At 47.7% G+C, this 19889-nt stretch overlaps 3 protein-coding genes across 14 annotated transcripts in view; 1 reads left to right on the forward strand and 2 right to left on the reverse strand.

Moving 5' to 3' along the window:
* Positions 1-409: 409 nt before the first annotated feature.
* Positions 410-2636, reverse strand: LOC117146355 (WAS/WASL-interacting protein family member 3). Its single transcript, XM_033312505.1, has 2 exons — positions 581-2636; positions 410-509 (listed from the first exon to the last, which is right to left on the reverse strand). The coding sequence occupies exons 1-2, from the start codon at positions 1402-1404 to the stop codon at positions 428-430; spliced, it is 906 nt and encodes a 301-aa protein (XP_033168396.1). The 5' UTR covers positions 1405-2636; the 3' UTR covers positions 410-427.
* A 30-nt stretch (positions 2637-2666) lies between these two features.
* On the forward strand, positions 2667-4750 carry LOC117146357 (vesicle-trafficking protein SEC22b-B). Its single transcript, XM_033312508.1, has 4 exons — positions 2667-3103; positions 3182-3291; positions 3518-3819; positions 3916-4750. The coding sequence occupies exons 1-4, from the start codon at positions 3029-3031 to the stop codon at positions 4062-4064; spliced, it is 636 nt and encodes a 211-aa protein (XP_033168399.1). The 5' UTR covers positions 2667-3028; the 3' UTR covers positions 4065-4750.
* Positions 4751-4757: 7 nt separating this feature from the next.
* LOC117146349 (uncharacterized protein CG43867) overlaps positions 4758-19889 on the reverse strand; it is an 84658-nt gene continuing 69526 nt past the window's right edge. For 2 of the 12 annotated variants that reach the window (XM_033312494.1, XM_033312496.1), the window contains 9 exons: positions 11433-12891; positions 10618-10751; positions 10136-10558; positions 9782-10064; positions 9611-9723; positions 9367-9546; positions 8110-8205; positions 7541-7882; positions 6212-7471 (listed from right to left, as the gene is read on the reverse strand). In XM_033312494.1, the coding sequence (XP_033168385.1) occupies positions 6212-7471; positions 7541-7882; positions 8110-8205; positions 9367-9546; positions 9611-9723; positions 9782-10064; positions 10136-10558; positions 10618-10751; positions 11433-12891 (4290 nt within the window). Of the gene's footprint in view, positions 7472-7540; positions 7883-8109; positions 8206-9336; positions 9547-9610; positions 9724-9781; positions 10065-10135; positions 10559-10617; positions 11010-11432; positions 12892-19388; positions 19874-19889 lie in introns of those variants that run through there. The other 10 variants (XM_033312490.1, XM_033312498.1, XM_033312489.1 and 7 more) reach the window with 8 other exon arrangements.

Raw genomic sequence — 19889 nt, forward strand, 5'->3', positions numbered from 1 at the left:
ATGTGATTAAACTTAATCTTCCGATCTTAGGATTCGAAAAACACCATAGATTTTTATGGCTTAATACTCGCGCTGATCTGTATATGTACTCTTCAGACTGCTCTTTCCTTTAAAAGCTGGGCCATTTTAGAGGACATCAAATAGATGTACATACATATATGGCTTAATATGGCCATTGGAGCAGAAAACTTGCCTACTTCAATTCGGAAGCAGTTCAACATGTCTGTCTTATATGTCGCTAATCTATGACTGATTGCATATTGTATTTGGGCACAAAAAAATAATATTATACAATAAAATAAAATACATAAGGGATAGTGGGAACCCTAGCCAGACAGCCTCCTTCGAAACCTCGATCCTGGTTGGTTCCCCGGAAGGTACTCCGTTTTGGTCAGTGCAATCGTGATCAGTCAGGTGCTGCACAGGCTCACACCCGCCAGTCGCCGATGATTTGGGAAGAGGGCACCAGCTCGAATCGAGCGTTGGCCAGACTCGGTGGCACACCAAATCTAGAGCAAAAATAGAGGGGAATGAGCAGGCTGCCCAGATGACCGCCTCTCGCGCTCTCGTTTTTGCTTACCTGGGACGAAAGGAGGGAGTTGGGTAGCCAGGGAACTTGGGAGTGGAAGGCGGAGCAGTCGCCTTGGGCTGGACTTCCGGTTTAACCTGCTGCCTGACAGGGGCAGTGCCTGCATCCACGCTGTCCAGGGTGTTCCTCACCACAAACTGCTGCCTGTTCTGTGAATTGGATTGCGGCCTGGTTCGAGCTCGTGGCATGGGTAAAAAGCGAAAGAGCCGGGTAGTGACGCCGTCATCTGGCATTTCCTCGGTGGCCAAATCATCTCCTCCAGCCTCTCCGACTTCGTTGGCAGACGAAGCAGCACTACCAGCTTGTCCACTGGCAGGCGGAGTAAACACGGCAGCCAGACGCACAGGCACAAAGGCTGGGAGCCGCACTGTAATGGGAGTGCCGGAGGGCGGAAGAGCAGGTGCAGGCATTGCAACGGAGACGGGTATGGGTCGGGGGGGAGGAGGTGGTGGTGGTGGCAGTGGAGGCGGAGGAGGTCTACGTGTGGTGGCATCCGCTGGCGGCGCAGTCGTTGTCGTGGCCGATTCCTCCTCCACCTCCTTCCAGGCTTCCAGCAGGGTCAGCAGCTCATCCTTACTCATGTGGCCAAGACCAACGGTGCTATAGGGCCACTCGCCCACTCCGAGTCCACCGCCAACACCACTCCAGCCCAAAGAGGGCAGGTGCTCCACTTGTTCCACTTGCTCTACGTGACCCAGCGGATCCTCGAACAGGCTCCTTTGGGGACGGGTGAGGAGCAGCTGCTGACCAGCCAGCCCATTGCACAGGATCTGTATGAGGAGACCCAGGAGCGTCGCACGAACTGACCCGGCCATGACTGACTTTGTATTGTGAAGCCTCTAGGTGGAGCAGTAGCTTATATATACATACCTGCCTTCAACGGAACGAGGAAGGAGGCCAAGTCGAGCAAAACGGAAGCGCACGCATTTCGCGGCGGTGATCCGATCACACGATGAGAAAATAGGTTGACCACAGTCCTCGAGGGGCTCAGAGTTAATCGCAATGCATTCGATTTAAGATCACAGTAAAAGCATTTCAAATAATCCCTTATGCGTTCGCTTTTTGCTTACAAACTTGTGTGTATTAGCATTTTTCGGTATGTGCAGAAATGCGGATGGTTCTTTGCATTCGCTTGCAGGGCTTCAATTCATAATATACATAGATGAAAAAGTCGCTTTCGATTTGAATTATTTTCCCAGTGCAAAGATTTGTTCGGTGGTCACTTGAAACGCACATGCGCACGCACCTCCATCGCCAAGTACCACAGGTAGTCCATATAGTTGGGTCCCTGCCCCTAGTCCAAGTCCGGTTTCGCGGGCGAACCACTTTTCCTTCTGGGGATGGATGTGGATGTCCATGCAGCAGATGGTCTTTGCGGGCGAACCGGTTGGGCTTGGTCACCGACTGTTGGGCGGTCCAACCCACTTCCGGCATCTGTGCCATCGGATTTGGAGCGGATTTCGTAACCGTCTGGAGCAGGCGAGGCTCCGAAAGCGGCGCGGCGTGCCAGGGATTCCGATTTATGTTGGTTAATAATTTAATGGCAAACAGGAATGGGCTCGCCTTAAATGTTTGTAATAATATATTCGCAACTCGATTGCAAATATAAAAAATAAAAATACCAAAGACCATCTTGGTCGGGATGGGACTAAAAACAGCTATAGAACAATGCATCTGGGCGCCAGGTTCATGGGTGAATCGAAGTATTGTACTTCTATCTTAACTTCTGGGGGTCCTTAATCCGCATCCTGTGTACAACACACGCATACAAAAAGCAAGCCTCACATTACACAAGAGCGCAAGCTGTCAAAGCTGTAGACTTGGGAAAATAGCTTGCGGGAAAACCCGGAAACTCGAAAACGTTATTTTCAGGGGCATGCTGGCTTGAAAACGAGTTGAAAGCATGATTCCATATACGTGCAATTCAAAATAAAAACGAAGAAACGAATGGTATATATAATGGACTTCCGTTAATGTGACCGTTGGTGGGTACTCTGAGATACTCTGCGGTATTCGGTATGCCTCGCACCATTCGGTATATTTACACGGACATACCGGTGACGTGGTTACATTGCAACAAACATCCACAGAAACCCCCAATCCACTCCAAACCCAGACACCCGCCCGCCGCGACGTTGCAACACAGTTTTCATGGTAGCAGCGAACGTTCCCGATTCGAGGCAGAGTCCATTTGGAAGTCCCGGGCATCGGAGGATCACTGCGGCAAGCACCGACCGATCGGCTGAGTTGTGAAATCCAAGAAGTGGACTAGGACGCCCTGACACAAACCTCACACACTGTTGGTGACTGGACTACAGCGGAGCCACATCGAAATAAGTAGCAGTCAGCGGAGGAGGAGGCGGCGGCAGAGTGCAGCCGTGGCCAAGAAGTCTTGAGACGCAGTTCCGCGAGCAATCGTAACCAGGACCAGCACAAGCCATGGCATTGCTGACCATGATAGCCAGGGTCATCGATGGCCTTCCTCTGGTGGGGACCATGCAGGATGACGAACAGGTACCCGTGTGCTTCACTTTCTAATACGTTGAGTTAGGTTCCGTTCCGCTCCCGCAACTAAGTCGCTTTCTCTTTCAGAGCGGACGAAGCATACTGGACTACCAAAACCAGGCCAAGATGCTCTTCCGCAAGCTTGGCACCCACTCACCGGCTCGTTGCAGTATCGAGACCGGACCCTACCTATTCCAGTGAGTAGCCCCACATCGTGGCACCTTTGCCAGGGCATAGACCATTAAAATCACACCATGTACAAAGGTTTCTCGGCTCCGCGGGTAGTCAGTGCCAGTTGATTTAGTTCCGGAACAAAGAGTATACACGTAATATGATACGAAGTTAAATTGAACGCTCACTGCTCGCGAAAGCCAGATGATGCAATGGGCGCCCCAGTTAAAAGATTCCACACTATCCCTGCAGCTACCTAATCGAGAACGACGTCTGCTACCTGGTGATGGTGGACAAGATGTACTCAAAGCGACTGGCCTTCAATTACCTGGAGGACCTGGCTCAGGAGTTCCACGCTAACTACGGCCGGCGGGTAAACTCTGTGACGCGCCCATACGCATTCATAGAGTTTGACGTGTACATACAGAAGGCGAAAAAACAGTTGACGGACCGCAGACGCAACATCAGCAACATCAACACACAGCTGCAGGATGTGCAGCGCATCATGGTGCAGAACATTGACGACGTGCTCCAACGTGGCACAGTGCTGGCGGGTAACTACTACCACTACTATCTACGCGACTATCTACGCTTGATTGTGGAACTCCGCAGCAGTGTCCAACTTACGTTCACCCCGTTTTCCCTTCCAGAACTTGACACCAAGACCCAGAACTTATCGATGATGTCACAGAAGTACAAGAAGGACGCCAAGCTGCTCAACCGAAAATCCATGTACGTGAAGGCGATGGCCGTGGGCATGATACTTCTAGTGTTCATCATGTATTTCTGGGTTCTGTAATATCAAGCAGTTCCTTGGCCACTCGGAGCGGTGCGTTCTTTGTTGGCGTCAAGCGTCAAGGACGCAAGACCAAAAGACATTTAGATTACGCGTGCACCTGTACTCCACGCCACCAACCACACCATATTCATTCATATCTATGAATCATAGACAGGCGAGAAGTGAATAGCGAAACCCCTACCAGCATACGCATCGCTCCCAAGGCTTGTTTCACTTCTAATATTAACTTACCTTTGCGTTATTTACGGTCTGGGATTCCATTTATTATTAACTCCCATTTCATTTCGCCGTGCGCTCCCGTTGCGCAGGTTTTCTGAATATTTGATTACGAATCGGGTTTAGTTTAGACGACCTTTGAGCCAAGTCGGTTGACTACGACCCAAATCTGTAAATTATGAGCGTCGTTCCGTGTGTGTGTGTATAAATGTCTAGATTGTAGATGGATCGCTGCATAGCGAATCCAAATCCGGCGGGGTGCTTGATACAAGCTGCAAAAACACCGCAAAAAAACAAAGAAAAAGAAAAGATAAGCGAAAAGAAAGGAAAAGAAAAGAAAGGGAAATAAACAATAAAAGTTTTAGGCAATTTATATGTGTACAATTAAGGCAAATAAATAAATTTACATTGTTTAATAAAGAGAAGGCAAAACTGTGTTCGATGCACTACCCAAGCCCGAAAGATAGCAACTGCATCTGGTTTTTGATTTAGTTTTAATCGATAATTTCCCTTTATATATATTTCGATTCACTGAGTGTGATGTGATACATTCGCCTTTATAGTTTATATCCACTTGCAAGCCTTCGATTTACGATTCTTCTCAATGAATTTCTCGATCTGATCCGATCCCGATCCCATCCGGTCTCATCTCGTCCCGCTAAATGTCCGTTTTCGTTGCGTCTCGGCGCATATAAATTTGTAATATCAAATCTTTACAATTAGGAAAAAAATGAGCTGTTGCCATATACACTGCAATATCGTAATTTGGTGTGTATAATTTTGTGAAATATCGAATCCGAATACATATATACGCTCTCTATATAACTACATATGCATATGCTTTGTGGGGATGTGTGAAGTGGTCTGCAATAATTAATTAACTGGGTAGAAGATCAATGATCTACCGAATTTTGTTGCCTCCTCTGGCTTCCGTGTACTAGGCTGTGGTTCTGCTGAAGCTCTGGTGGTGAGTGGGATCGAAAATGAATTACGTGGTCTATAAAATCGAAGTTCCAGTTTAAGCGGAAACCATACGAGTCGTGAGTGGCGGGGCGGGTCGGGGCGTAACTATAACTATTTAGATATAGATGGGGATGCTTGGTTGATAGCCTGCACTAGGCTCAAAATTCTTTAAAAAATATTTGCTTTTCTCGATTGGGTTCTGCTAATGCTACTATAGTTCGCTTGTTTTGTTTTTTGGCTTCGTTTTGTATAATTATATTTTTCTCGTTCTTGGCTCCGACATCTACAAATTCAGAAGGCAGTTTTGCGCATGGAGGGACAATTACAAATTGAGATTCATTAAAAAGCATCGAAGAGCAATAACACTCAAACATATCATTTCTATAGGTGTGTTTTGCATTGCCTTTGCTTTAAACTAAGAAAAACAAAAGTAAATAAATAAGACAGGAACAATCTAAATATTGAGATTCTTGTTCTGTTTTCGTTTCTTCGCATAACCTCATGCACTTTCGGGTACGCTGGGCTTAGGACTACTCAAAAAAATAATATATAGTATATATTTATATATATATGCCTGCTGCTGCGGTTTACAAAGTTTAGAGTACGGGTACCGTCGTTAGCTTAGAAAATAACTTTAGTGAGTGGTGCGCAAGGAGATGAAGATCCATCCCAGGCCGATTAGGCTAAGTCGTATTTCTACCGCTATCGCTATCCATCCGCCTATCTTTATATCTTTCTATCTTTAGTTTCATATTTGTAGCCACTAGGCCGGTGCATATGTATCTGTTAGTTGTATATGTCTGTTTTGCTGGGATTTTCCCCGTTTATGTACAATGTGTGATCCTTTAGCTCCTCTTTAATCTTTCTTCGATCCTCTCTAATTTCCCTTTTTTTTGATTATCTTTTCCGTAATCCACAAGGTGCAGGGAACCATCGTTCTACTTGAGATCCTCCAATCCTACTTTTCTCTATTTAATCCTCTGGTGATCCGGCGTGCTCTTCAGGATATCAGGCTGGTGATGCTGCTGGATATGGTGGTGCTGATGATGACCCGAGCTCAGAGTGCCCGGTTGACTTCCCCCGCCGGCGTGATGGGAGCTGCTCAGCGTGTGCGAATGGTTGGAATTAAGCGTGTGTGTCGCATGCGAATTGAGCGTATTGTGGGCCGTTGTGGTGGCATTTGTAGAGAACCCAGTAGCCACCGCTGAGCCACCACCCAAGGTCGGCCGTTGGGAGGTTCTCAGCGAGCGATGCGACCCATTCCTGGTCAGGGAGTTCATCTGCGGAGTCCCGGGCACCGTGTGTCCCAGCGCATTCATGTAGTCTGCTATCAGCAGTGTGATTTCCAATATTTTCGGCTTGCTCATTGCGAAGAGAAGCTTTTGCTCACAGCCTCCGCCGTCATCGTGGGAAACCACTAGCATGAAGTCGTCCTGGCAGCCGCCAAAGGTCATAACGGAGCTATACGGATACCTGGCCACCGGAGCCATTGTGGACAGCTCGAGGACATTGAGAGCATCTTCTGCGACAGCCAACCAAGCTACCGGGGTAGCTCCCGAGGCGGTGTTGGATTCTGGACTCTGTCTGGGCTTCGCCTGGAACAAGCAAGCTCCGAAATATGGCCACTTCCGGCAGCAGGTGAGATAAATGCGCACGCAATCCAAGGTCGAGCGGCCCTTAAGGAGCATCCACTTTGAGACCAGAAGCTCTTGCACATCTTTCAGCTGCTCGGCACCTAGGGCGTCTCTATAGCGGTACGGGTAGAACTTGTCCAGACCCTTAAGGCCCACACCCACATCCCTTGACTTCTCGAGCGAATAATCGCCCATGTCGATCTGAGACATAAGCGAGGCCAGCTCCAAAGCCAGCTCTCTGGATAGAGGGAATCTGCCCTGGACAATCTGGGAATTGGTCTGATAGCAGAGGAGCAAGCGCTCTTTATCTGTCTCGCACTTGATGGTATGCTTCCAGTACAGACGGTTCTTGTAGCTAAGTTGAATCACCCGAGAGTTCTCAAACTTGCCTGATCCCTTTTCCCGCAGCGCCGTCTCCCACTTGCTGATCACGTCGCACAGCTTGGCCAGCGGTTCCAGGTAGTGCTCCAAATCCTTCTCGATAGGATCGTCGCTGAACAGGCAAAACCCGTTGGTCGCATCCCTTGTGCCCAGTTCGTGAGCCAAAGTGGCCTGGAACTCCTCGATGGTGGTGGATCCATCGAAGGAGACAACCTGTGTGTTTATCATAGAATAAAGTGAGAAACTGATGTTGTTTGGATACTCAAATAACCAACAGCTTACCTGGTACGTGCTGTTCATCATATGCACTGGAATAGCGTGCGGCAAGGAGTGGTGATACGGATTTTTTAGCAGAATCGACAGCACTTCCATCCGCGAAGGCTTCGTCTCGCGGCCTACATTCTTTAAGGTCCTTTCTAAAGCACGCTCGCAGTAGGCGGCATACTTGCCCGTCTCAGTTTTGGTATCGGCATTCCGGGACAGATGAAGCTTGAGGTACCACAAAAGGCGGCTCGAACGCGGAACGAATAGGGAAACGGCCAGGGCTAGGAGCTGCCAGCCCTGGACAAAGCTGTATACGGGCGGATTGCTCTTGCAGTCGATTATGGGCGTGGCGGAAGGGGCCTAAAAGGGTATCATTCAGAAATAAGTTCGGATACGATTGAGCTTTAGGGTTTCGATTAGAGTTCGTAGAAGTTAGTAGAAGTGAGGTAATTAGGAAAGTTATAACTAATTGTCTACGGAAATTGAACGCAACTGTACTCGCACAACAAAGAATGCTACAGTACAGCAAGTAGACCGATAGGTGGTATTGTAAAGTGGTTAGAAAGACCATAAATTTCCCCGCATACCTGTATGGAGGTGGGTGAACTGCCGTTGGCTTGAGCATGGCCCGCCTGTTGGGTATCACAGGTGAATAGGCTTTGGGTGGCGCACAACAGTAGTTGCTGTAAATTTCGGGGTCGGTCGTTCGTACAGTGTTGAAAAACATTTTGTTCGGTTCGGTTCGGTTACACGCGAAACACATTCAACGGAAACGCAACGTTCGAAACGCAACGCAAGGCAACAAAAAGATGGAGAAAAGAAGAAGCCAGAGAACATTTCTGATCAATTTTTTTTTACTCATCATAAAATGGTGGTGTCATTTTGATTTGTTCTGTGGTTGATGTTGTTTTCTGTTGATAGTGTTGTGTAACGGTGTTGCTCTAATAAGCTTAATGCGAAGGATAACGAGACTAAGCACAGACATATAGCACATTCAAAGCTAAGTATGAAGGTTGAAAGAAGCAGGATAATGATGACAGCTTTATAAACGTTTGGAAAACACAAAAGCAGGCAGAGATTAAATTGCCAACACCGGCAAACATAAAGGGCATTCAACGGCGGCTGCCTAATGTGGTTGTGCCTGATCAGTAGTTTAAGAGTTTTGTGGTTCATGTATTCATATTTTGATTTTGTAAAATTTACAGCAAATACTTTATACAAAGAGCTGTTTGGTTCTCTTTCGCATTTAATGATAAAGAAAGTTATACAGTAACGCACTGAAAGCTATATATATGTACATACAAAGACATTTCTGACAGTTATGGGGGAAATTTGTTGTCTGAGGTACTAAAGGAAAACTCAAAACCAAACGAGTTACTGAAAAGTAAGAGGCTAGATTAGGTTAGTTAAGTTAAGTTTAGTTTAGTTTAGTTTAACATGCACATCCAGAAAGTACTGTTAGCTGATAGTGTTTGCTATGTATGTTGATATATTGTTAAGTATGCTTAGGTATGATATTGTGAATAAACCGTTCGTAAGCTGGTTTCTTGAAGCAAAGCTTTTTTGGCTGGCAATACCTACTTTAGGTTAAAAATATACCTATTTGAGGCATTCGTGGTGACTGTACCCGTGGTACAGTTCCCACCTTGTGCGAAACTCTCTTGGGCTGTTATTGCAAGTTGTTAATGAGGAATTAGGAAGGAATATCTACACCAAAAAACAAGGACATTCAACTAAACATATCCAAGGGGATGCAGGAGCGGGTAAGGAACAGTTTTGAAGGACATAAGAAGCTTTGCAACTGAAAAACTTACGCGCGTTTGCTTGCCCAGCTTCTTGTTTACCTGGACGCCGACACTGAGCTTCTGGCCCAAGTGGCGGGAGGTCTGCTTGATCAGGATGCAGATCATTTCCGTCTGTAGCTCGGGCATATCCAACGCATGTTGCAGGGCATTCTGGGCGAGCACCACATGGTAGTCGATGCCCGGCTGGTTGACCGCCACCGACATAAACAGCTGAATGCTCTGTTCCGGTATTGGAAACATTCATTGGATAAGAAAGGCTTCACTTTACGATGGACGCACTCACCTTGAAGAGCTTGATGGCCTCAGGCTGCATGGTTTCCGTGTGCATAGAGGACAGCGGGGCTGTGATGGTATCTTTGGTGTGCAGCAGTATGGGATGACGCCACAGAACACAGTCTACAAATATGGAGGGTTTAAATGTTTTGTGACTGGCATCTTTGCATCCAAGACTTACTAGGATCACCGTCGGTCTCCATGAGCTTCTGGACAAGCTGTTCGTACTGTGTGCCAGCACTTGGGCCGCCACCAGAAACGACAGTTAGGTGATAGAGCCAGTTATCTCGCTCCGGTTTGCCGGAAAGTATCAGGTAAGTTGGTCCCTGGTGCGCTGGATAGATGGCAACTGTGAGTCTAGCCTGATCCTGGGCGGCGTCCTCTCGCTCCTCGGAATCAGAGTCAGAAACGTGTTCAACCTCCTCAACTCGGGCATCTCGCATATTAATCTGGCCAAGGGGATTCTGTCAGGGGTAGGTAAAATAGGGTTATTAAACCTTTGTCCTATGTACATATCTATCGAATGTTTACTTACCGTCTCTGCCGGAGCCTTGAAGTAGAGAAACATCTTGCCCAGCAGCACACACCAACACTTCTTGGGATGACCGTTTTTCACCTTGGTCACCCAGCCCTGCACTGTGGGCTTTTGGTCGTCGCGACTGAGCAGTAGCTTAGTGGCATTCCTCCGCTGCACGTTCTGGAGCACCCGGATCCAATCGTCCATAGTGGCGTGCGAGTCCGCGGTGAGGTAGTAAACCTTTTTGCCCGTGTCTATCTCGAAGGTGGAGGCTCCCTCCGCACGATTGATTCGACATACCTCATCTAGTTGGATTTGACCCTGTGGCTTTCGCTGCACGTCGTGCTGACTCTTCCAGTAGTTGAGGGAGCCGTTTTTCAAAACGAACCAGCGCTTGCGCCAAGTCTTCAACTTGCCACCTAGCTTCGCCAAGTGACCCATCTACAAAACGGTCAGCGGTCAAACAATGTCACATTGAAGATGATCAGCAGTACACTCACCTTCTCCAGCGACTCGATCTTCTTACTGGGCGAATCAACGTAGGACTGTCGCATAAGCAGCGATGGCATCGAGGCATCCATGCATGTGGACTCTGATACGGCGTCGGGTGGCAAAGCATAGTCATCCGAGAGGCCTGATTCAAAGGAGAGATCTGAAATTACTGTGCCTCGCATGTGCTGGAGAGGGGAGGGAAGGCTGCCGGGCTGAAGGGCATTGGCGTGATAGCGTGGTAGACTCAACTGTCGACTCGAAGGCGTCACCGTGTAGGCCCCCAGCTGTTGGCCATGATTTTGGTTGGACAGTGTGTGGTGTAGGTATTGGTGTTGCGATGGTTGGAGATGCTGGTTAATGTGGCTGGAGGGCGTGGTGGATGTGCGTGAATGGATGTGGACTGCGGTGGATGGGTTAATGGCGGTCATTTGGTTATTCGGTTGGCAATGGTTGATTGATGGCAAAAGTGGTTAGAATCGCAAGTTGTTAGAACACATAATTACAATTTTTCAATTATTTCGGGATGTCTTCTAGGGAATAGCTAGAAAGCAGGCAAGTTGTAGACTGGATACGGATACGGGAGATCAAAAGGGGACGGATTATACTAAAACTTCAAAGGGTTCTTGGGATTCGGAAGCAAGGAGCTTGGAGGTTACGAGTCAATAAATTAGGTATGTATGTGTTAGTTAGTGTTGGTGTGACGAGTTGGTGTTAGTTCAATATTTACGCAAACCAATGAAGGGCAACGTTCTAATAGAGCAACACTATGCTGGGGTATCGCCCACGAGGGTTGGACAGGGAAATAAATAGTAATGGAACATACCACGCGCCTTCGCGTTTTTCGGACTCTCCGAACCACTTCGCTTAGCCGGACTCAAACTTGACGAAGTCTTCAGGCTCTTTGAGGGGCTCGATGCGCTACCGGAGGTTGAGGTCTCCGTATTGTCCGTGCTTGAGGAGTTGTGCGAGTGGTGGGTGAGCATAACCGCATGGTCCTCCCCGTCACTGGAGTCGTCGCTTGAATCGCCCGTAAATGGCATCGAACGGATTTGCGAGGCTCTACCCTTAACCGTTGCGTAGACGGGCACGGATATATCACAGAAGCCGCCGCTGGCGGTTTGTTGTTGCCTCGACGGTGGCAGCGGAGTTCCCGGCGTGCTACCCAGGGTACCGTGTCCATCTCCGGTTCCAGTTCCTGATCCATGACCGTGGCCATGTCGCCGACCATTAGAGAGATTGGTTCCCATTCCGTCTTGGATATCTGTCTCCTGGCTGGCTGTGCTTTCCGCGGTACTTGTTCCTGTTCCAGCTCCTGCCAGTCCATCGTTCGCCACCTGGTAGATCTTTGCCTCCCAGCTGGGGAACCGATGCAGAGGTGGTGTCGGAGGCCGTGGGACACCCAGCTCACTGGTGGTGGTTGTGGTAGTACTGGAATTTCCACCACTGGCCATGAGAGCCGGGTTGTTCTTCATCCAGGCGGGAAGCTTTTCGCAGGATGGTGTGTAAATTTCAGCATAATCATGGGCAGTATCTGTATCTGAGCTGTCTGGCCTGGTAACTATCCTAGATTCAGTGGGGGCTCCTCCGGGTGCTTTGCTGGAGATGCTGGACAGGGGAGCCAGGGTTAACCCATCTACCGCAGCCACCAGATTTCGTTCCAGTTCCTGGGGCTCCATCGAAAGGTTTCTCCTGTGCTGGTGATGCGGATATGAGCTGGTCAACGGCCGGCCAATGATCTCCTGGGGATCTAGACTTTCGCTTCTCCTCCGATGTTCAGGATTCGACCCGGACCCGGTGAAATCCTGGACGTCTAGGCTTAGGCTGTTCCGCACTGGTCCTACAATGCTATGCCGCTGGGATTGATTGGCTATGTGATTCTTGAGCAACTCCAACTGTTGATTGCACTTTACGTTTTGCTCCCGCAGCAGCTGGTTCTGCTCCTCGAGATCGCGGAGCTTGTTGTTTACCCACTCCTTGATCTTGGCAGCCTTGGCTTCGATTTGTCGCGCGTCGTGCAGTCGCAGTTGTCGCTGTTCCTCCACTTGGATCTCCAGAGACGTGATGGTTTTCTCAGTTTCCTGGGTGGGCGGTAAGCCCGATCCTGCTGCTCCTGCTGCCGAACCTCCACCTGCCTGATGGCTGGGAGAACAATGGTTCTTGGCCTGCTGCTCCTGCGGATGACTGGGGATTGGCTGGTGCGGATGCGAGTGTGAGTGCGGATGATGAGCTTGCTGGGGCGGTGGCTTGGGCCACTCACTCAGCCGCTGCTCCATGGCACGCACCTATAAACAGGTAAGGGAAAGAAAGCAAAAGGTTACTTGAGTTGCAAACTGCTCACAGAGCAAACTTTTCCAAATTAAATTAAATTCACACCAAGTCTCGACAAAGTTCAGGGCAGAGTCTAATAGCTACACATATACGCAGCAGCCCAGGGGATTAGCTGCTGCTAGTGAAAAAGACAGATATTCTACGCTTATATTATATACAGCATTAAACCATTAGGACACCTGTAAAGGGGGTGTTCGATTATCCTGCATTCCACCTTTGAGCTGGGCTCTTGTTCTGGCAGGAACTTGTGTAATTAAGAGGCAGATGGTGGAGACCATTTAACACCCGACTGCAGTTTCACAGAAAATAGCAGAGGCAGTGGCAGTGGCACTATTTGTGGAAATGGCCAAGGAATGAGCTCGGCACATGCCATCGCCCCAGGAAATAAGTATTTTTATGGTTACACAACAATTTGCAAGTAATGCAACTGCCACGGAGAACACGAGAAAGAAGAAGAGGAAGACAGGAAAGAAATAACTTCATTTGGCACGCCAGGAAACCAAACTGACAACTAAACAAAGCCGGAAAGCATATAAGGTTAGAAGGTGGTTGGGTCACAGGGCTAAGAAGTGGGACAACGGATGAGGGATACGAAAGGAGGATGTGCAGAAGGCGCACGGGCAGAGGCAATCGAAGCGGAAGGATCCACAATGTATTCCCTTTCTTAATAGTAGGGTTACTCCAACTACTTCAGTGGCGACTCCAAATGCATTTTTAGTTGCCAGTTGAGCTTGTGCATCCCAAATGGGTCAATTGTTTCATTGGAATATGAGGGCTAAGGGCTTATGAGCAACAAAAAGCGGGTGATACATGTCACTAGGTGGCCATTTGGTTAAAAGTAAATGGACTGCCAAAAATAGGCTGCTTCTAAAAACGGCCGAAGCCCTGCTAGTCCTCCGCCTGAAACTCTCCCGCACCCTTGCTCAACCCCAACTTTTGTGGTCTATCCATAATGCCAAAGTTTATGCCTGTCATGCCATGAGACGGATTCACAGGAAGGGAGCCGAGCGAGCATCTGGGAGGAGATTGCTTATTGGTAATGGGATACGCCATGTGCAGCAGCTCGACAAGAGTGCAGTAGACAAGAGCTAAGCACATGCAAAGTGGAAATGCTGGAAAAAGTGTATGGCAGTTCGGGTGGCGGAAAAAAAAGCTGAATATAATCCTGCCTGGCCAGAGACTTGGAAGGAAACTATCGCCCGCGCCTCAAGTTTAACTTCGTAAAGCGCTGAAATCTTAAACGCATAAAAAGGGGAAAATCACAGAGAAGCGAGAAAGTTTCATGAAACTTGAGCCATGAAATCGGGCTGCGCCTAAACCGCTAAGACGAAATCTCGAGGCCAAAAGACCGCTGGCAATGCCTTGTTTAATGGCCCAAACAGCAAAGTTCAGACACGGAAAACTTGGCTGCTCCTCGGCTCCATCGACTCTTCTTGTCATCTTCTCGCCATAAAATGAATCGAATGAATTGCCTGCATTTAGGCGTGTGAAACTTTGAGCCCCAAAAACAAACAAAGAACAAATCGAAGTCGCTAAAATGGGAGTGCGAGGACGAGGGCACTGAGACAGTAAGTTGACTTTATCTACATGCGTTTTCTAGATTCGCAGACACAGCTGCTTTCGATGGTTCTATGGGTATCTGTGTCCTGTCAGACAGCCAAATCCTGGCCATTTTTGTTGTAGGATTTGCGATCTGCAGCGGGATGGCGCCTGGGATTGTTTTATGTACTGCAGAAAGCGGTGGAGCACCTTCACCCCACACAGTTTGATTTAAAATGAAATACATATTAGGTTAGGTTATTTGAAATAATTGCTTGTTTATTGGTTCCTTTCACATGCTCAACGACATTCAGGCAACTGATTTTGAAAAGGCAAGCTCGCAGCTGTCACAAAAGCAAATTTAAGGGCTCTTTACTATTGCAGAATGACATTTTTATTGCCCGCTGCACCGAGCATGGCTCCCAACAAATAGTGAGTGCAGTGTCTGCCACTTAACATAAATCGCACATATTGCCGTAAGTTCCCTTCTAAGGCAATAATATGAAGGAGAAGAAGAGAAATCCCCGACAATAATTTGCCCCAACGCACAATCGGATTACGCCGAACGGAGAAGACTTCGAGAAGGAGCTTCGAAATGGGCTAGGAGAGGGTGGATGGCGGATACGTTCCGTGGAAGCTGCCAGAAAAATGTGCTCAATAAAATAAATTCCGAAAGCTGAGCTGAAGACGATAAAAAGATGAATGAATAAGCGAGCGTTTGAATAAAATTTGAATTGAATTTGCTGGGCAGGCTAAACTGGCGGAGAGAGTCTCCCCTCATCCCGTGGCCAGATTGCAGCTGCTCCCCCAACAACGACATCGCCCTGTTCTCTGACCAAGCTTGCATCCGGGTTTTATGACTAAATGAGCAGACGCAATTAAGTGGGGCTGGCTGGGCGACCGAAGTGGGGTTTCCTGGGCTTCTGCGCTGCTACACAGCAGATGACTAACGACACTCCGCCATTATGGCCAGACCGAACCGTACGGGGGCAGTGAGTCACTTTGTTGGCTGAAAGGGTCATTCCAGTGGGGGGTGTCCTCTATCAGCCCAATAGTGTAATGATGATTAATCTGACTATACTGAAGAAGCTGTTGCTGTTGAAAGGCTCTAGCTGATGAAGATATAATGTCTTGAATATGATGCGTAAAGGACAGGAGCTCATTCTATGGTAATATATACTAACGCAGGCAAATTCGGTGACTTGTGAAGACCAAAAGTGTTCCCATCGTTCCCAGACAGGGCATCGAATTAGTCCCTTCTCGCGCAAATTCTTAATACACAGATTAAACAAAGTCCATCTTCTATGGGATTTCGGCCACTTCCTCTACTGCTTTATCCCATTTGTTTTTCGTGTATATACATATGTCCATTTATTTTTCCGTTCCTAACGTTTCAACATCAACTTCTTGGGCAAACAGCCTCCTGCTCCCTGGCCTTATCGCAGTGGCCCGCTCCCTTTTCCTCCTGCAACGTTTAATTTGGAGTCATGATTCCATTGTTATTTATAGTCAACAAAGCGGCTGCCGCTTGAGGAAAACAAGAGCACGGCAAAGCGAAGGACGGGATACGGCAGAGCCAGTCAAGAAAACACTTCATAAAACATTGTTGCCGCCCCCGTTCCCCGAAAAAATGGAAATACCCATCTCGCATCCCCTTCCCCGGCACGCGCCATCTTCTCCTGCAGTCGTCTCACAGTCTGGCAGAACTGACACTTATCTGCTATCTGCTATCTGGTATTACCCACTCCTAGAGCTCCCCCAAAATATGCTGGATATCGTTAGCTGCAGCGCTTCCCCATATCTTTACTTCCAGCCATCGACTTTGGCCATGGAATGCCCGCCCTACAGGGCGGCATTTCCGACAGAGAAACGAAAAAACCGAACGACAAATTGATTCGATTTTACTGAGCTATTTTGGGAACACGCTCTTCGTCATCGCCGCTAAGATTCCATTTTATTGTGAACCTGATCGGAACTAAGTGCCCCAACCTTTGAGCAAAGCTGTACGCCCTTTAACTAGTCTCCAAAACCTGCTTCGTTGCGTTGATCCCCGAACGGTTAGTCTCTTCATCGGGGATCAATTCTCCGTTGCCGCTGCAAATCGCCCCACCTTCCTCCGTAAGGCTGCCTTTGGAAAGGGGACAAGTCTGCTGCGGATGATTTTTCCATTACAGTCAATGTCAATATTTGCGTCATGTTTTGGCAGCTTTGAAATTAAAAATGCGCAGGATTCACAACATCCCGGAACGTAGTTACATGACAACTTCATGCAGCCCGGCATCCTTCTGGAGCTGCTACGTTTATGGCCCTGCTCCTTCTATCTAGCACCTCTCAACTGCTCCGTCATGCAGCAGAAATTTCAGAACAATTCAGTACGTGATCTCGACGTACAGATACCCATTGCTCTATGTGGTAGGTAGTTTCACATTATGATCTTAACACATAAGAATCTGAACATGTGTCTGTTATGCCCAAATAAAGCAATTAAGCAATTAAGAGAAATTGCTGTTGTGTCAGAGGCATAAACGCTACATCGTGCATATACCCCGAAGCTCCTTATGATGACTTGCGAAAACATAAAGTGCTCCGCGAATGACGATGCCCGTGCATTGTTTTAATTAAAAGAGCCACTCTTAGCTCCCCTCCTCCACAAATCATGTGCTGCATACTTTGGTGCGTCTTCCTAGAAGGGAAACATCCTCTCGGGGGCCCGCAGAAGAAATATGTATCTGCCATCCAGATTATCCATTATAACAGCGCATTATTCTTGCATTATTCCCATTATATATGCGGTCAATTCGGAAGGAGGTCGTCCGTCTCACCGCTGGCACTGATTTATAATGCAGACACCGTTTGATGCATTCCCGGGGAATCCATGAACACCCCTTTTCCAGATCGGCTTAACCTAATCAGTTTTGAAAAAAGAAGTACGCAAAGTTTGCCACGCCATCTGCCGACAATAAAGCAAGACAAAAGTTTCGCGCTTCTGATAAAACTTTGACGAGACTTGCAGCCAGGCTCTGTTTTCCCTTAAATTTTCCTCCGTTTGATGGGGTCTCCGTAATATAGCGAAACTTATGGAAGCTGCTGCGCTCTGCAGCTTTAAACCTTTCGTCGGGCATTTGGAACTGAAGCATCAAAACTAACGCAGAAACCTGCGTTCTGCCCACACGTTCTGAGGGTTCTTTAAGGTTCTTCAAAGTACAGCAGCCAGTTGGACAGCCCATAGCCCTGTTTGCTTGCTCCCCTTTTAAAGAGCACTTGGGCAGCACTTCAAAGCTGCCTTCCGAAACTCCCCGCCAAACTCGTCGTCTGCCACTGGCAGTGTTAGCTGTCGCTAAGGCTACCAAACTCCAGGAATATTTTCCAGCTTCACAGCTGCTTTCTCTCCAATTCTTCAGCTCGACTGGGCTGCGACATTGTCAAGAGCTGCACTCGAGCCATGCGAAAAGGCAAACAACGTTCAGGAGAAGCATTCGCTGCAGGAACAGGAGGGAGGCGGGTTCTGGGATGCAGGAGGAGCAGCACTGGCCAAGTCTGGCTCCGAATGAAAATAATGGAAAAGCGCTGCTATATTTCACCGCCTCGCCTCTCAATAACTTTGCTCAATTTTATTTGTGCCGTGCCCGAGCCCAACCCAAAAAAGAATTAAAAGCCAGTCACAGTCTTGATTCCCCCAACGACAACTGTTTGTGTCGCGGAGCAAGTAATGGGCTCATATTATACGTATTCTTTATTCTTTAAATTTTCGACGGCCTGCGCCTTCCCAGTTTTCTGTTTCTGTTTCGGGGGTGTAAGTTCTGCCTTTTCCGCATCACTGGATTAGCAGTTCCCATTCCGATCGAGCCAAGCAACAATGCATGTAGCTTCCCTTTCATTTAGGCCCACTCAACTCATTAGGCAACTACCGACTGCCCGGGGCCAAAAAAGAAAGATAGCTTTAATTATGGGGGAAGCCCACAAAGTTGAAATGGTTACTGCTGTCGCTGGGCTTTTTACCCTATAATACAACACAATTCCAACGAGAGCTAAAATCATAATATAGGATTCAATGAGGATCACGCGGTATCATTTATTTAGTGATTTTGTGCAATCGATATGACCAGTTATTAATTTAAACATTGAGGGTATTGAAAAAGTGTATTGAAATCCCTATATTAACCCACTCCATTTTCAATTTGTAAATTTTGAAAAAATCCCTTTGTTGCAGAAACAGTGGGCGAAAAAACGCTGCCCGGTCAATGACTAATAAGGCACTCAAGTGTAATAGCTAGCGAAATGGGGGATGCAGTGCTTCATCTTTGTTTTTCTGGCATGCAATCGATGAAAATGTTGGGAAAACTTTTGTCCTCGATCAAAACTCGATAAAGTGACCTTTTCTCTGTCCCGTCGTCATACCAATTAACCGTGAAGCATTTGGGAGCACAGACAACAACGTCTCCTCGAGAAAAACAGCGAAACTTGTAAGCAATTAAGAAATTTTCCAGCTTCCCCCATTTTCCGTTTACTTTTCTTTTCTGCTCTGGAATAAAATGGTTTTTTCCTTCAGGTCTTGACAACTTTTCAGCGCACTCTCTCACTTTTTCACAAATCATAAATATTAGATTTTTATGAAGCATTCGCTACGATTGCTCACAGCTGGGGCCCAACACGTAAAAAGCAGCCAAAGACATTCGGCGGTGAAAAACTGCAGGGGAAAAACTCAACGAGGGGGGCGGACAAGGGCAGGGATACTTATCATAAAGAAGACGAGTGTATTGTTCACCAGTTTTTTTAATCTTCACTCGCACTGACGTGCGGGGATTTATATAAAATGTTGGGCGGACCGCCCGGTCAAGAACATGGAGCAGGAATCAAATAGGATACTAGTTTTAGAATAAGAAAAAAATAGTAAATTACACATAGTACATACATCGAGGACATTGTGTGCGCCGGCCCTTTTCCGCTGACTGTGCAATTTTCGCCATTTTCATTGCGATTCAAGCGGTCCACTCAGTTATTCTTATAAGATCGTACAAAGGTCCTTCGCCTCGGCAGTGTCGCGCGCACAGGGGTTAAGTTTCGGTCTAGGGGTTCGGGGTTGATTTCGGCACAGAGCCCTCTGAATCAAAAACATTCGAAAGCATCAGGGAGGGGGAAGTCGGTTGGATATGCAGAGGAAAACCGGTTTCGGATCCGCTGATCGCGAGCGATGGTTGGATGGTTGAAACCCGGGAGAGAGGGAGACTCGAAATCGGTAGTTGGTCCTTTCGCGCGTAGTTTTAAAGCACTTTCAAACACTCCACCAGAAATATGCAAAAACGTTTTGGTTCGACACGGCAAAAAAAAACATAGATTATGAATTAACCGGTGTGGTTGTTCACGTAATCGGAGACCAAACAGCGAAGTGAACGACTCGAGCTGCCAACGAGAA

This window comes from Drosophila mauritiana, chromosome X (assembly GCF_004382145.1).
Source record: "Drosophila mauritiana strain mau12 chromosome X, ASM438214v1, whole genome shotgun sequence".
Lineage (NCBI taxonomy): Eukaryota > Metazoa > Arthropoda > Insecta > Diptera > Drosophilidae > Drosophila > Drosophila mauritiana.